This window comes from Gouania willdenowi, chromosome 6 (assembly GCF_900634775.1).
Source record: "Gouania willdenowi chromosome 6, fGouWil2.1, whole genome shotgun sequence".
In the NCBI taxonomy this organism is placed as follows: Eukaryota; Metazoa; Chordata; class Actinopteri; order Blenniiformes; family Gobiesocidae; genus Gouania; species Gouania willdenowi.
The window spans coordinates 57,462,813-57,480,477 of record NC_041049.1 but is presented as its reverse complement, the minus strand read 5'-3'; the positions used below and the strand labels follow the sequence as shown (position 1 = coordinate 57,480,477).

The window sequence follows — 17,665 nt, the reverse complement described above, 5'->3', positions numbered from 1 at the left end:
CTTTAGGGTCGCTAGAAATTCTTGAAAATGGGGTCACGATCCAAACAATGTTGGGAACCACGAACCACTGCTTTAGATAATAACCAAATATTATGTTTATGAGTGATTGAGACATTTAAATTTTGTTCTGCTGGCATATTGAAATAATAAAAGAAAAAGGACAATCCGTTAAAATAGTATAGGAAACAAAAAATATGATAACTGCAACATTTTATGATTAGATGAACAAACTGTAGTGTGTGTAATTAGGGCGGAGCCAATATGTAGCCAATGGTAACGGAGTCCACCATTCATGTAAGCAATTGTTCCTCATATACATGGATGTAATTTAACACCTCAAACAAACAATTTCCATTAAAACAGACGAGATTAGAAATATATTGGACTTGAAATAGTTGTCATAATAGCTTTGGTTTATGTGCACTTAAATGTGACAATGACACATCTTATGAGGATGCTTTTTTTTGTCTACATCACAGTAACTAACGACAAAAGCACTTGGAGAGCACAGACTTCTGCCAAGCAGCTCAAGCTCAGCTAACATGCTCCGGTCACAGTAACATGGTAAACTCAGGATTACCATGACTACCTGTCAACATTGAGCTGTTGACTGAGCCTATATGCGAAGGGGGCCAACCAGCAAAGCCGAGGCGCAAGCCCAGCCCCGCTTCGCACCCCATCCCGACCGACCCAGCCCTTAGAGGCAATCCTTATCCCGAAGTTACAGGTCAACGACTGTCTGCATACACAATCAAAAGACAAGGGAGGCTGGCCCGACTGAGTGTTTGTTGAATTTTGAGACAGTGCTACAGCGCTTGTGGCCACTAGGGGCGCTTGACGTAAAAGTTGCAGGTCTAGCGCCCCTAGTGGCCAAAAGTTACACGGTGTGCCTTGAATTGGAAACATGAAACACAGGATGATGGTGTAATGAACCTGTATCCTTTTGTTGGTCAATGTTTTTGTTCTGTTTTCTAAAAAATAATAATAAAGATTACATTCTGTTGTGCATTCAGCCTCGTTGCTCATTCTCTCAATGAACCACACGTTCCTTGTTTGAGTGGTTTTTATTCTTAGCTTAGTTCTGGCATCCTCATCAGAACATCACTGCAACACATTACAGGAAGTTCACTCTTGCTCTCCCGCTCAAACGGAATCGGAAACACTTACAAACAAAAGGAAGTAAAAACACACTCAGCAGGATCTAGAACCACGTTCCGTGGCTATCAAAATAAAGTGCAGAAAGGAAAATTTAACATCACACAGACAAGACTGATTGAGAACATACTCCAACACTCCCCCTTGTTCTCATCATCCTTGCTTCACAGCATTTTAGTGTCCAAAGAACCATTCTTTGAATTTAACAAACTTAGCTTTGGGTGCAGGTTTGGTAAGGATGTCGGCAACCATGGTTTCAGATGGACAGTACATCACATTGATTTTCCCTTCTTTCAACGCATCACGTATGAAATGGTACTTTACATCAATATGTTTAGATCTCTGTCTGTTTACAGGATTTTTACACAATGCGATTGCTCCTTGATTATCACCATGGATTTTTGTACAGCTGTACTTATTGTTGTCAATGCCATTTAATAGTTGGGTTAGATACATGCTTTCTTGAGTAGTGGCTGTCAAGGCAATGTACTCAGCCTCACATGTGGAAAGAGCAACAGTTGACTGTTTCCTGGATTTCCAAGAAATAGCTGGACCTCGTGATGTTAGGCTAAAACAATAGCCTGTGGTGCTGCGTCTGTCCTCAACTGAGGATGCCCAGTCCGAGTCACTGTATGCAATGAGGTTCAAGTCTTCGTTGTTTTACTTGAATGTTAGCTCATAGTCACATGTACCTTTGAGGTATCTTAAAACATGTTTAGCATTCACCAAGTCTTCTGTCGCAGGTTTAGCTAATGTTTGGGACAGTTTACTCACTATCCAACTAATGTCTGGTCTGGTGCAGGTCATTGCATAAATCAGACTACCTACTATCTCACGATAGTGTGTAGGATTTACAGTGTTTGTTTTGTCATCCCCATTATTTTCATTCAAATTAACACTTTGCTCACATGGGGTGGATCTCGGTTTGAAATCTGACATTCTGTATTTTTCCAACACTTTCAGGACGTATTTCTTTTGGCTCATTTTAATTTCATCTTCTTCTTGCTTAAAATGTATACCTAGAAAAAAAAATATTTTGCCCAAATCTTTCATGTTAAATTTGGATTTCATCATTTCTTTGAAATTGTTCAAAATATCAATGCTGCTAGCAGCAATGATCAAATCATCCACCCAAATGAGAACAATAACACTGGCATTTTCTGTTTGTTTTCTGTACACACAATGATCAGATGGATTCCTTTCAAAATCTTTTTGTTCGAGATGGTCATTTAAAAGTTTGTACCAGTTTCTTCCTGGTTGTTTCAACCCATACGGGGATTTCTTTAATTTGTACACATTCTTCTCTCCTGTTCCTGCATGTTCTTCATAGCCCTCTGGCTGTTCTATGTAAATTTCTTCATCAATTGGAGCATGCAAGAATGCTGTTTTGACATCCATCTGATGTACTTTAAGGTTGTTTTGAACTGCTAACTGCATTAACGCTCTCACAGATGTGATGTTTGCTGTTGGTGCAAAGGTTTCGTGGTAATCTATACCTGTTTGGCTGTAGCCCTTTGCTACATATCTAGCTTTGAAGATCATTCCTTTCTCTTCATTTTCCTTGATGGTATAAACCCACTTTCCTCCCACTGTGTTTCTACCCTTTGGTAAAATGCTCAGTTCAAATGTATCATTTTCTTTAAGTGAGTTTAGTTCTTCTGTCATTGCTTGTTTCCATCTTTCTGACTGTGGTGACTTCTGAGCCTCACTGAATGTGTGAGGGATACCGCACACAGCCCTGTAACAAAAATCAGCAGTTATTTGAGTTACATCTTTGATTTTGGAATCTGGTACGTAATCCTCAAGGTATTTTGGTGGTCTTTTCTCTCTTTTCGGATACCGGTCATTTTGTTTTGCTTTGTTTTCCTCATCTTCATTTTTATTGCCTATCATGTTATCAGAAAAATCCTCATTTTGTGTTTCATCAAGAGTATTTTCCTCTTTTTCGCCTGCATTGATGTTTTCAGTGATGCCTTGGATTAACAGAGTCTCAACGTGTCTTTTGTCTGTCTGTTTTTCCTGGGTTTCTAATTCCCACTCATTTGTCTGTGCTTGTTGATTAACACCATTTTCTTTAATGAACTTCACTAGTCTGTGTCTGGACACTTTTCCCGTCTGTGGATGATACACTAAGTAGGCTGGGCTGTTTTTGCTGTATCCTACAAACACTCCTTTTTCCCCTTTTGGGTCTAATTTCTTGGGATTATTATTGTATGAGTAACAGTTTGATCCAAAAATCCACATTTTAGACAGATTAGGTTTTCTTCCAGTCATCATGTAATATGGGGTGTTTTTAGTTTGGTTATTGTAGCACCTGTTGCGAATGTGGGCAGCGCGCTGTACGGCGTATGGCCATAGTTCTTTTGGCAAGCCCTTTTCTAACAACATGCACCTACCTACCTATTTCAAATAGCATCCTCCACTGTCTTTCTGCTGTTCCGTTTTGATGTGGGGAGTATGGTGATGAGGTCTCGTGTCTGATACCCCTTGCTCTGAGCAGTGTTTGAAAAGAAACATTTGTGTATTCAGTACCGTTGTCTGATCTAATGCACTTAACATTGCCATAAGGTGCACAGTCAGCTAGAAACTTCTGTGTTGCTTTAGTTGTATCACTCTTGTTTTTCAGAAAATACACAGCCACTAACCCAGAGAAATCATCAGTAAAACAAATTGCATATCTGTGTCCCTCTAAGCCTGCAGGATCAATGGGGCCTGATAAGTCCTCCAGCTTTAACATCTGACTCTTTGTTTCTGCTGTTAATGAATTTTCCTTCTGTGCATATGTCACACTCTATTTTACTGTTGTCAGTGACATTCATGCCCTCAACGACATTTTGTAAGTTCAGAACATCACTTACATTACAGTGTCCTAATATTTGATGCCATGTTTTGACATCACAGGCTAGTTTAACTTTATCATCACAGATCATATCAGTAAAATGGCTCTCAATGCATTTTTCATTGTTATTTTTTAGATAATACAGTCTCTCATGTACCTCGATTGGGAACACGTTCCATCCTTACACAGGAGTGCATTTTGTCCTTCCATGAAGGTCACACTGGCTCCATGGGCTGTAGCTGCTTGCACTGAAAAAATGCTTTGTGGATAGGATGGGATTAGCAAAGCATTTTTAAGAGTGACTCTAACATACTTCCCCTCAGAGTTCAGCAGCTTAATCTATGCATCACCCCGCTTCAGTGCAACATTGTTCATCTTGCTTCCATCCTCCAACTCCATAAAGTGTTTATTTGGGTCGAAGGTCTTGTCAAACTGTGTGAACTGCTCCTCATCTGTAATGATGTGTGATGTGGCTCCACAGTCCACCATGATGCCATTAAGTTTGATGTTATCAGGTAGAAGATCCTGGCTGGCTTTGAATACCATTGTCTGATCCTCCTCGTAGTTGTCCTGCTTCTCTGAAGTCTGCTTGACGTCGTCCTTCCGTTTTGGCTCTTCTTCTGCATGTCTCATCACTGTGCGTTGTGCTTCTGTGGTAGTTACACCATTTTGGTGTACTCTTTTGGCGGCAGTCTCTCGCCATATGCCCACGATTTCCACAATTGTAGCAGGTTACAGCTGTCATGTCTACTTTCATTATATTGTCTGACTTCAGTTTGTTTTCAAACTTTTCTGTCTCTTCGTAGCGTCGCAGTCTGCTTTTAAACTGGATAAATGTTAACTCTTCACTGCTCTGAGTTGTGTGAATAGCAAAAGGCTTGTATGACTCTGGAAGCCCCTTTAGGATCATTGCTATGATCAGTCCGTCATTTATCACCTCATTTGCATTTCTCAGAGACGTTGCTGCTTTTTCAGCACGTAAAATATAGTCTGTCACTGTTTCCCCAGGATCTTTTAACAGGGAGGTGAGCTCTGTGCAAAGAGCGATGATTCTCGGCTTACCGTGGCTGGCTTAATGGCCGCGCAGTATATGGAGCACTTTCTTGCCGTCGTCTGCAGCATCTCTCATCACCAACGACAGGCTTTTATCTTCGAGGAACTGTATTAGCTCTGCATAGCACTCCTCGTTTTTCTCTCGGTCTGGGTTATCAGCCGATAGGATGGTGTCTTTTAATCCCAGCGTTCTCAAGTAAGCAAGGAATTTTACCTCCCATATTTCGTAGTGGTTTTCGTCTCCGTTGAAAACCTGTCCGTGCCATCGGCCTCCTGTGCTGTGCCTGGGCCCATAACCTGTTGTGCAATCAGCCTCGTTGCTCAATCTCTCAATGAACCACACGTTCCTTGTTTGAGTGGTTTTTATTCTTAGCTTAGTTGTGGCATCCTCATCAGAACATCACTGCAACACATTACCGGAAGTTCACTCTTGCTCTCCCGCTCAAACGGAAACGGAAACACTTACAAACAAAAGGAAGTTAAAACACACTCAGCAGGATCTAGAACCACGTTCCGTGCCAATCAAAATAAAGTGCAGAAAGGAAAATTTAACATCACACAGACAAGACTGATTGAGAACATACTCCAACACATTCTTCAAAAAATAATTCTCTATACATTTTTTGTTTGATTTGATTTATTATTTCTTGAAAATATGAAAAAACAAATACAATACATTTATATAAAAAAGGATTGTCACAAAACAAGTAAAAAACACAAAGTAAGATTTCAATAAATCATTGACACTTTCTAAAAAGGAGAAGGAAGAAGTCTGACTTATTTAATCCAGTCTTATAACCAGTATGACAAATGTATCTAAAAGCTACCTGTACACGCACACACACACACACACACACGCACACGCACACACACACACATACACACACACACATCTATATGGATAAACAATACATAATCTTATAAACTATACAAGTGTAGTTTCACATACACTAGATAATTCTATCTATCTATCTATCTATCTATCTATCTATCTATCTATCTATCTATCTCTCTCTGTGTGTGTGTGTGTATGTGTGCGTGTGTGTGTGTTTGCGTGCGTGTGCGTGTGTGTGTGTGTGTGTGTGTGTGCACGTGCACCCTCGCGCTGACAGTTTTCCCCGCGGCACTTTGACTGAAAACGAAACCAAAAGCACGTTAGAAAGCCTTAGTTTCATTTTGGCATAAATGAACATTCTGTGGAGGAGTGAGGTCCAAACGGGACACGTTGGTGAGTATTTGACTGAGTATTTGTAACAAGCTTGACCTGTAAACACGTGTGTGAGAGCCATTTCTCTCTCTCTGTCTCTGTGAGAACCCCTGGCTTCACTTTCACCTGAAATGACCCTGAATGCGTCACTGTAATATTATGGCATATTATGTTGGACGAGCTCCAGGGCAACATTACAGTAACGGATGTAATGTAATGTTAGATAATGCCCTTTGGCAAACATTACACCAGCTTCTATAGCTTCGAGCCTCACCTGTAGACCAGTCTGTCACATAAACACAGCGTCTGATGTACAGGCGGGAGAATATGGTTGTGAGTGTGTTGTGTTATTAATTTAATAAGGAATATTAATATAAAAACTAGAAAGCAACCGTGTTGTATGTATTTTTTACCTAAAAACATATATTATGGAGATAAATGGATAATTGCATTTGATTAATTTAATTTAACAGCTAACTTCCAGAACAAGCTATCAGATGCTAGCTAGCTTGCTAGCTACACAATTTTAAAACTGACAGATTGTAATAGATGGAAATAAAGAAGGAAATATGAATTAATATGCAATCATAATAATCCACAAATCAGACCAAAAAAAGGTAAAAATAAAAGCTATAGTACAATTGAAATTAAATCTTAAACGTAGCAAAAATTTTGAGATTTTTGAATTTTATATATATTTAGACTCTCATATATATTTTTAAACTTTTCTTGTTTATATTCAGACTTTCATATGTACATTTAAACTTTCAAATTTATATATTTAATATTTTTTTATTAATATATGTATATATATATATATATATATATATATATATATATATATATATATATATATATATATATATATATTTAATGAGGCTGTCAAAATTGATGCGTTATTAACGCAAATTCCCTTTAACGCCACTTTTTATTTTCATGCTCGATTAACGTTGGCCAACTTGCAGAAAAGACTGAACTTGAGACAATAGTGTGAAGAATAGGTAACTGGACTTTCTGGATTTCATGGAACTGAAACTACTGTGCCACAGTTTGGAAGCAGTGAGGAAAATGGTAATTGTGTTCATGATGAGAGGCTACGAGAGGAGAGACCTGCTTGGAACACTCGTAGATCTGTACCAAGGACAGTTGGGAGACTTACAGAGAGACCACATCGTGCTGAGATCATTAGTGGCTGAAGAGCTTCTGATTCAACGGACTTTTCTGCACAGACTCAGGAGTGGAGTTCTGTGAAAGGAAGAAGACGCACCGAACCACAAGCCCAGTTCCATGTAGAATTGGCGAATAGATTTGCTCCACTGGTGAATGCACGAGAGTTTTTTCCCATATATGAAGAATGTTTTGATTCATTTTGGAATAAATGATGACAGCAATGAGCAGTCAGAAGTGTTGAAGCAGAATTTCATGCGTTTGTTGAAAATTGTTCCAATTCCTCTAGTCCGCCAAGGAGACCTGATATTCTCAAGGATTTATTCTCTGAATAAGTTTTTGTCTGCTGCATGTGCTGAACATTCACTGAGTTTTGTAGAAAACTTGAATGTTTTCTGGAGTCGCAGACACCTTTTTAAAGCAGATGGGCTGTGGGAGTGAAACTTTTCATATCCAACCTGTTCTACTTCACAAATGGCTTTGTGAATGCTGACGAAGACAAAGGAGAGCATGCAACACAGGAGGACAAACATGAAACTACAAAGATGGAGGACAAACATGAAACTACTCTGTGTCTCACGCTCAGCCATACCTGTCAAGTTTTGGATTTGAAAATAAGGGAAATTTTCTGGCGCCCACTACGGGCCGTCCCACCCGCCCACCCAAGCTCCAGTATCCCTTATATTTTAAGACAAGTGTACAAGAAATCTAAAATACCCACTTGTTAACCACTTACTAAATACAATTATGTGATTGGAATCTGGTAGGTCGACCTTTATTAACATTGAAATGCTGTGAACATTCCCTACTAGGGTTGAGCAATAGACCAAAACTCATATCTCAATATTTTTTCTCAAAATGGTGATATACGATATAAATCTAGATAATTTTATCAAATAAAGTCTGACCAGCTGATCAATATGTGCACTAACTGAGCTTTACATGCTGTTCTGAGAAGTAAATGCTGCGACTCCTAAAACTCGTATATTGCCCAGCCTAATTCCTAAATTATAAAACAGCCTAAATAAAAATATAAATGTGTATATGAAGCACATGTGTTTATTTAATATACTTACAGTTTATATACAAGTCAACACATTGAATATTTACTGTTAATTTCTAGGGATGTAACGATTAATCGTAAGGCAGTTAAAAATCGATTCATAGGTATCACAGTTGATATCGATTTTCTGAAAATTTAATCGCAGTACTTTTTTTTACCAGCAGAGTGTAGCACAAGTGTAAGCGGCGGGCGGAGTCTGCTAATACTTTCTTTCTGGCCGCCTTCTACTCTTAAATATGTTAATAAATGATTCATTACCCCTTTAACACCGAAAGAATATCTGTAATATTACTTGAATATCTGTAAAAGTCACATTTTTCTATTAGCTCTGTCTGCTAGCATAGCTTCTCTTCTTCACTGCAAGATATCTGCATGCCAGCCGACCACTGTGTTACCAGCGCCCTCTGCTGGTTCAAACAAATATGACGTAAATTTTTTTTTAAAAGTCCAATTGTTAAGGCACAAAATACATTTTCAGTTGCACTTTTAAAAAGAAAAAGAACTATTATGCAGTTTTGCATTGTTTATTATAGAACCAGAATTTAAATTAATAGGCTTCATTTTCATTTGTATTATTCCTTTGTTTATTTCATTCAAGGTTTATTTTTAGTTAAATTGCATTGTTTTGAATAGTTTATCAAGGAATTCTTTTGACAATGAAAAATAAAAGGAAAATAGTACCGTATTTTCTAAAAAAAATTTGTCTACAGTCCCATTTTGTAAAATAAATCAAAAGAGAATCGTATCGTATCGGGTGTTGAGTGAATCGTTACATCCCTATTAATTTCACATTGCTTGTCTTTAAGTTAGACATTAACATTTTATTTTCATTATATATTTTCTTTTAATTTCTCATGCTCACTCATGTGGTTCTCTGGTATTCACTAATGACTTATTAGACACATTTATTACAGACTTTACGTTCTTTAACACTTTATAAAGCAGTGTATATTTGTGGCGCTTGTGATTGGCTGATTTTTCATGGTGACTTACGTGTTCCTTCCCCCGTGGTAAACGCTAAAATCTTAGTTATTAATCTTACAGAACGTGTAACTGTGTCCAATCCTGCTGCTCTATAGGAAGATAAACTCTGTGTCTCATTTTACAACGTATTTACACCAGGTCTTTGTTTTTTCACCGGAACGTCTTCATTCATCACCTCTCTTCTGAGTTGTTTCCCGGTTTTTTGCCACTGTCGGCACTAATCTCGCGAGAGCTGCCACCCAGGCCATTTCAATTTGCAGTTTTCGCGAGGCTAGTGACGCCGGTCAGTTCAGTAAGGCATCTTTGAATTATTATTACATTAAAATACGGGATATTTACGGGAAAATAATAATAATAATCCCAAAACGGGATACTTGACAGGTATACTCTCAGCTGAATCTAAAACCTTGGATTTTGTTGACCAGAAAGGAGAACTGGTTCTTGATGAGATTGGGTTGAAAGTGAAATCAAGGCCAACTCTAAAAAGAAGAGCTCCACCTATTCCTACTCATGTAAATCTGTGGCCAGATTTGTGTCTTTGGGTTGACATGATTGTATCACATGAAGTGTCTACTCCAGTTTTGTGGGGTGACTTAAAAGCCACCCCAACGAGGGAAATTGAAGGATATTTACTTATATATTAATTCCCAGTTCTGAGACATGACTGTATCACATGAGAAATGTAACATTGTTCCTTTGTGTTGCTTTGGGGGTTGCTGTATCAACACCCTGTTTACATGATGGTAAGCCAAAGGGCAAATGTGAACATCAGCCAGCCAATCGCCAGCAACATGCTGGGGTTCAGGGGTGAAAAACCCAAGAAGTTATCTGAACTGCTTGAAGCTGGTATAGCGCAGGGGTGGGAAACTCCAGTCCTCGAGGGCCGGATTCCTATGACTTTTAGATGTGCCCCTGCTCCAACAGTGTTTTATAGTTTTTACAATGATTTTAAAATGTATGCAGTGTAACAGCCACATGGGATGCATGAAGTCTTCACAACATCCTAATCCAGAGGTTACAGAATGTTGCGTTGTCCTGTCCTAAGAAAGAGAAATCAGAATTTTGCCTGTGATTTGATTTGTTAATGTTGCATTCTTTCTCTTCTATAATCATATCTGTCTTTGGGTTGTAAGTGAACAATTTGTGCTTGTCTTTTGTATATTTTTTAAATCAGCTGATGGAGTCCGACCATGGATGAAGAGTTTGTGCCTGAGAATGATGACGTGAATACTGTCTTGGTTCAGGAATCTTCTGAGCTGTTGCACATCCTTCTTAGGGAGTCTCCTGCCGTCATCGCCCAGCTTTGCCACATGATGCCCGGGGAAGTAGGCCAGCACAACACCAACGTCCCAACTCCTTCCTCCACACTGGTAGACCAGGACCGCATCAAAGCTGTGTTGGAGTACTTTAGTTTGGCCAGTCCTGCAGAATGCTGCAGTTTCATTCAGAGTGTGTGTTTGTTATGTCAGAACATTCCCTTGCATCTGGAAACCAGGCTTATGTCTGTTGCTGGGTCGGCACATGGTGGGTGTGGCAGAGAGTAATGTGATTTAATAAATTAGTGCTAAGGTTTCTTTTCTTATTATACCAACACAATTTACTTAATACTAGATGTCGACCAATATGGGAATTTCAAAGGCCGATGCAGATGCCGATTTTTTTTTTTTTGTTTGTTTTTTTAATTTCAGCTGATGACCGATATCTAAAGACGATTTTGGAAGCCGATTTTTGAGGCCGATATACTTTTTTTTAAAGCACATTGATTATGAAAGACAATTGAAACACTCATTCTATAAATTAGGGATGCACCAAATATATTCCACCGAATATTGCAAAAAAAAGCCACATTTGGCCTTCGGTGGAGTGAGTTAAAAGCAAGGCTGAATAGTAGAGTGTGACGCAACAACTTGCACTGATTTAGAGTCAGAAAAGTTTGTCCTTTGCTGCAGAAGCAGAGCAGAAGGAGCATCAACAGCTCCTCCTTTCCGCACACAAACACAGCCAGACTCTCTCCTTTCCGCTTACCGCGCTCCGTCGTCCGTCACCACGTAAAAGTTGGAAGCCGTCCATTTCCGTTAATTACAATTAACTATATGCAAATTACTATTTGCATATAGTGCAAATAGTAATTTGCACTATATAAATAACGTTGAATTGAACTGAAATTGAATTTCATTGCAAAACGTAGGTTTATAAACTAAGGGATAGGGTTCTTTGAATTGTTAATGCAGTTTTTTTTTGTTTTTTTTTGTGTCTCTGCTGTAGGTGTTAGTGAGAATACTTGTGCCTTTGCTGTGGATCAGAGTTCACTATCACCACAGGCCGAACTGCAGCTCACCAAACGTCGACGGATTGGTAAAAAAAATGAATAAATCCATCATTGTGTTGTTTTTACTTAATTGCAGCCTACAGTGAAACTAAACAATAGGTTAATTATTGTTTATTGTAAATAATTTCAAATTAAAGAAAATAAAGCAATGATAATCTAGTTACATGTTTTTTAAAACTACAATTCAACTAAACTTGTAGCTGTTTTCGAGTGCTTCTTTTAAATGGACAGACATAAAAATGAAAAACCCAATGAGATGAATCAGGTTTTTTACTAGCGTCATCAAACCACCAAATTATAAATTTGACAAAGTAGTCATTTCATTTAAAACTGGTCTTGTGAACAATTAATCCAGATTACTTCAATAGAGACAAATAATTTGTCACTTTTACTTATGAACTGCTAAAGGTTATTGTCATTTGAAGAGGTAAATATTAATAACAACAATAATGATAAATACTATCTATATTTTGGTATTTGATGAAATCAGGTTTGGGGTCAGTTATTATTTCAGTTACAGTTACGTTTTCAATTGCCTATGTTCAATTATGATTACAGTTACCAGCATTTTATCCAATTACAATTTAATTTTTTTTTTTATCCTCAAAGTCGATTACAATTCTTTTTTCAATAACTAAAGTTCAATCACAATTACTGAGCCTGAAATAAATAACCAATAAATAAAAAATTGTGTATTCTTTCTGTTAGTATAAATCAGCTGTATAATACTAATAATAATTTCTTCCAATCTCTTGGTTACCTTGTTAGGCTTCCTAATCAATGAAAATATAGGTTTTAATATTTTTAGTGTGTGCATCTGAGCCTTTTTTGCGTCAGTATACCCATGGATTTCATTTTTTTAAATTGGTAAAATGTGGGAAAGCTTGATATGAAACATTTTTATAATTGTTAACTACATATATCTAGAACTGTAACATGGTTCCACAGTTTTGCGTTAAATTACAATTGACCATTTTTATCGAATTTTAATGGCAATTTTATTTAAAAATGTAATTATGTAAACTAATTTACAATTTCATTACGATTACAACAACAACAGATTCATAAAATTACAACTACTTTCCTGGATGAAATACTTTATCATGATTTGGTGCTGCGTAATAAAGATGCCACTGTTTTCTTAGGCCTTTGTTGTTGTGTTTTCTTTTGTTTTTCCTCCCACAGATCACTGGGGGTATTACGTTGCTGCCGCAGTGTGTTTGCTGTCGAGGAGGTGGGAGCGAATCAGTGAACATGTGGTGAAGAAGGTCCAACTAGAGGATGTGTGGGTCAGTCAAAGAACTACAAACAAAAGCAAGGAAAGAGCAGATCAAACCCCTCGAGCAGCAGATAGAGGGAGCAGGACACCCGGTTAGACGCTCCATTCTTCTGTTTAGACAAAAGTTTGCACAGTTAATTTAAAGCTAGTGTTGTTATTCAAGTCATTAATAAAGAGCACCCACAGTTTAATGAGTTATGTGAAGTGAATAACAGCAGCTGTGTTGGCTTTGGACTTTCTCCACCTTCAGAGTCTGATGTGGAATATGGGAGCTTTGAATCCACAATGACTTTGGAGACGTTCCTGCAGGGGTTAGCAGGGAAGGTGACCATTCTCACAGGGCCGGCCGGCTCAGGAAAAACTCTACTAATGTCCCGTCTGGGGCAGCAGTGGGCAAATGGACTTGTGAGTTATTTCTTGTCATCACTTTGTTATAATGAATAAAAAAGTTGTAGATAAACTCATATTATACTTTTCTTTATGAGGGGTTTTGCTCTAAAACATTGGAAGTATATGTACTCTCAAGTCTAGATCAAATGAGGGTACGCGAGGCACTATGAGGGTACTTAAGATAGAGAAAGTGGAAATTTAACAAATGAAAGCATTAAAAAATATGGGGTTTTATGTTTATTTTTAATTAAAAATGATAATAATAGTAATGACGATGGAAACAATCTTCATTACAACATGAACTGAAAAAACCAGGGTCAGTCTTGGTTCCACAAAAGCTATGGAAATAAATCTATTCAGGGGCACTAAATACTGTTTCATTACACTTATTTACAATGTGATTCTTTAAATGTGTTATCACTCATTTCATTATTTTGCTCTATAGGGTTTTTTTTTTCAGAGAATTCTAAGCAAAATGTTGTAGTCGGTGAAAGGGAGTACATGGATTCAGAAATAATACAAAGGGGTACTTGGGCCAAAAAAGTTTGAGGACCACTGGTCTAGATAATCAAAGTGTCAGAAAAGAAGATATGACATTTGCAAATGTTTTATTTTTTGATTGCATTTTTTTTTTAATGTGATTCACTAAACATAGCTATCATTACCTTCTTTTCCTTTAGGGCCCTGTCGCTCCATCTTACCTGTTTGTCCTGCTTGAGTTTCGACAGCTCAATTTACTGTCCAGCCCTGTTTCTTTGTCTGACCTGCTGTTTCAACATTACCTGCGTCCCGAGGGCGGGGACAGTGCACAGGTACAGAGTTAGTACTAGTAAGCAGTGTTTAGCTACAGTATAATACAGAGGATAACTGTTTGATGTGAATTCATCATATGGTCTGTTCTAGTTACTATTTTCAACTGAAATTAAATATTTAGAAGTTTTGCAATCCACCAGGCCATACATACATTTAAAACAGCAGACAAAGACAATAATAAAAGTCAGTACATTGACAGAGATGGTTATTTTCACATCAGTTTTAAACCACCATGTAGTTCAGCATAAATAAACAATACAAATCCATTAGTCCATGAGACTCCTGTGCAGGTTTAACAGCCTGATGGCAGAAGGAATAAAAGACTCAATTTGTTCTCCCAAAAAGAATGCAGATCTTCAATCTTTAATCAATCTTTATTTGTATAGCGCAGATTACAACAAAGGTAATCCCATAGCGCTATCAAAATATAAAATTCATAATAAGAAAGAAAAAACCCAACAAGATCCACATGAACAAGCATTTAGCAACAGTGGGAAGAAACAACTCCTTTTTAACAGGAAGACATCTCCAGCAGAACCAGGTTCAGAGGTGGCAGCCATCTGCTTTGACTGGTTGGGTTTAGTGGACAGGGGGAACAGAACAAGATGGAGAGATAGACCATCAGAGTGTCCCAGACTAGTTGAGCCGTGAACCACAGATCAGGAACTGTCAACATCAGCTTCATGACACCTGAAACAGAGCAGAGAGAGAAGGAAGAGGAGAAGACACTGACTGCAGAAAAACATGATACATTATTATCAAGTCAGCCTGTCTTGGCCTTGGGCCTCACTCCCAGTGGCCTCGTCAGCACTTATTATAAAGACGACGAATCTCTTCCCGTTTATTGGTAAGCTAACAGCGACTCCAAGGTCTGTAAGTGTGATCGTTTACAGACGAGCCCATGTCCGCTCTAGTGGTTAGATTATGTTATGATTCAGTCCTGTTTATGCGGATTGTAAATCATAACCAGCTACATCAAAATTCAAATTTCTTCCCTTTTTATTAAACCAGTAATGCGACCATTTCCAGATGAGCCCATGTCCGCTCTAGTGTTTAGATTATGTTATGATTCAGTCCTGCATGTTAACAATGCTGTACAGACTATTTTTGTTTTTGACAGACAGATCATCAAACCAACAAACAAAGGAAAATGTCAAAAGACTTTCAATAAAGGACTTGTGAAAAAAATACACAGACATTGAAAGATTTCAATTTCTTCATTTTTTTTTTGACGATACTTTCAGTGTTCAGATCAAACTGCATGATTGAACGATCTCAACATTTTTACCGTGAATGAAGCTGGCCTTAAGTTATCCAACATAAACTAGGCAACCATACATGTTTTCACTCATTTTCATTGCTAATTATTTATCTCTTGAAGTTTCTTGTTCTTGATGAACAATTGTGATTATCTCATCTTGCACAATCTGTCATGGATGTTTTTTGTTTCTGAGCAGGTTGCTATATTGGACTACCTCATCAGTAATCCAGAACAAAGCTGTTGGGTGCTGGATGGCTATGACGAGTTTGATGAGAAACTTCACTGTAAAGCTGTGCGGAGAGAGCCAGTGCTCTTACATAACCGTCTGCCTGTGGCTGACCTCATCTCAGGGTTGTTGCATCGTCGGCTCCTTCCAGGAAGCACAGTGTTAGTCACATGCCGGCTGCAAGATGTTGTGGATTTAGATGGTGTGTCAGATAAAGTGGGGCAGTTGCTTGAGTGGGACCGCCATGAAATCAAGGACTATGTGGAGACATTTTTTAATGCAAGAGGTGAAGACTTATGAAGTGAAAAGTCTTGTGAAGAATTTTTGGGAACATTTTACTTGAAGTTTGATACATAAAGGCTGACATTACGCTGTTATTATTATGACATGACACCTGTCACAAGCATGAATAAGGTGTCACGAAGGCTGTCATTAAGTGTCATTTGTTACCCCAACCCTAGCACTTCGTTACCCTAACCCCTAACCAGGGTTGGGGTCAATTACATTTTTCAATTATAATTACGTCTTTAATTATCCATGTTTATTTACAACTCAATTATGATTGCAGTGACCGGCATTCATTATAATTATAATTTTACCCTGACATTCAGTTACAATTACATTCTCACTTACAAAATTTCCAGTTTCTCAGTTTTGTTTATTTAGTAGTTAGTAACGTAGTTTTTTAATAGAATTTTCATTTCCAATTACAATTACAAAGTAATCAATTACAATTCAATTATGATTACAACAGCAACAGATTTTTTCAATTACGATTACAATTGTAATTAATTATCAATTACACATATACAATTGTAATTGACCGCAACCCCTAACCCTAACTCCGAACCCTAACCCTAACCCTAACCCCACTAGATCCCTCCACCGAACCCAAAAATGCCAACATAGCCCAAATGTGTCATAATTTAGCAAATTACACTTAAAGCTGCAATATGTAACATTTTTGGCATCATTTGGTCAGAAATCCGTAATCAGCTGGGATCACAGCCCCCTCTGTGTGTACTTGTAGCGCGAACAAGCTGACGGCAGCAGCCACTGCTCAGGACAGTAACTACGGAGTGGTACGTGCATTCATGTTAGTCTCTAAAACACCAGAAAAATCTCCAATAACACAAAATAAAGTCAATACACTTGTCTTGTCACTAGTCTATATTGAGAAAATAGTCGCTAAGAGCGTTCACAAAAGACACTGATGTTGGAGGTTGAGTTTTGGTTTTGGTTTCAAAATGGAGTGGAGAGAGGATTCTGCATACCGTAGCTTTAATGACAGCTTAATGACTGCCTTCATGACACCTTATTCATGCTATGTATAAAACTTCAAGTAAAATGTTACCGAATTTTCAAACTGAATGAATAACAACTCTCTTCCTCTTTTACTTCTCTGTTTCAGCAGACAGTGATCTAGGCACGCAGGCCTTGGATCTCCTTTTTTCCAATCAACACCTTCTCACCTTGTCTTCACTCCCAGTTCTCTGTAACATCTGCTGCATCTGTCTGGAGCAGTTTCTGTTGGGGCAAAAAGTTGCTGAGGAAATGCGTTCACAAAAAGAAGAACAAAGTTTGCCGAGGAAAACTGCTTTTGGTGAAATAGAAGAAGAGGAAGAAGTCTCAATCTTGGTAGAAAGCAGATCCTCCCATCTAAGACAAGGGAATGAGGAGAGAATGATGGAGTCACCCACGCCTCCCACAATTGCTCAGGTCCCCACCACCCTCACACAGGTTTACCTCACTTTTCTTGGTTCATATCTGTCACGTGACCAAAGAAAAAGTTATGCACAGACAAAGACCATCACATTTCCTCACAGGTAAATACTAAATTCTGCAAGCATCAATCCTAATTAGGCATTGCATATCTAATATTGCTAAGGAAAATAAAGA

General features: G+C 38.1%; 1 protein-coding gene across 3 annotated transcripts in view; it reads left to right on the top strand.

Moving 5' to 3' along the window:
- Window positions 1-6,150: 6,150 nt before the first annotated feature.
- nlrc5 (NLR family, CARD domain containing 5) overlaps window positions 6,151-17,665 on the top strand; it is a 48,969-nt gene continuing 37,454 nt past the window's right edge. For 2 of the 3 annotated variants that reach the window (XM_028449186.1, XM_028449188.1), the window contains exons 1-8: window positions 6,151-6,275; window positions 10,643-10,992; window positions 11,734-11,823; window positions 12,983-13,168; window positions 13,327-13,481; window positions 14,147-14,278; window positions 15,737-16,052; window positions 17,178-17,592. In XM_028449186.1, the coding sequence (XP_028304987.1) occupies window positions 10,659-10,992; window positions 11,734-11,823; window positions 12,983-13,168; window positions 13,327-13,481; window positions 14,147-14,278; window positions 15,737-16,052; window positions 17,178-17,592 (1,628 nt within the window). In that variant the 5' untranslated portion in view covers window positions 6,151-6,275; window positions 10,643-10,658. The remainder of the gene's footprint in view (window positions 6,276-10,642; window positions 10,993-11,733; window positions 11,824-12,982; window positions 13,169-13,326; window positions 13,482-14,146; window positions 14,279-15,736; window positions 16,053-17,177; window positions 17,593-17,665) is intronic. The other variant, XM_028449187.1, reaches the window with a different exon arrangement.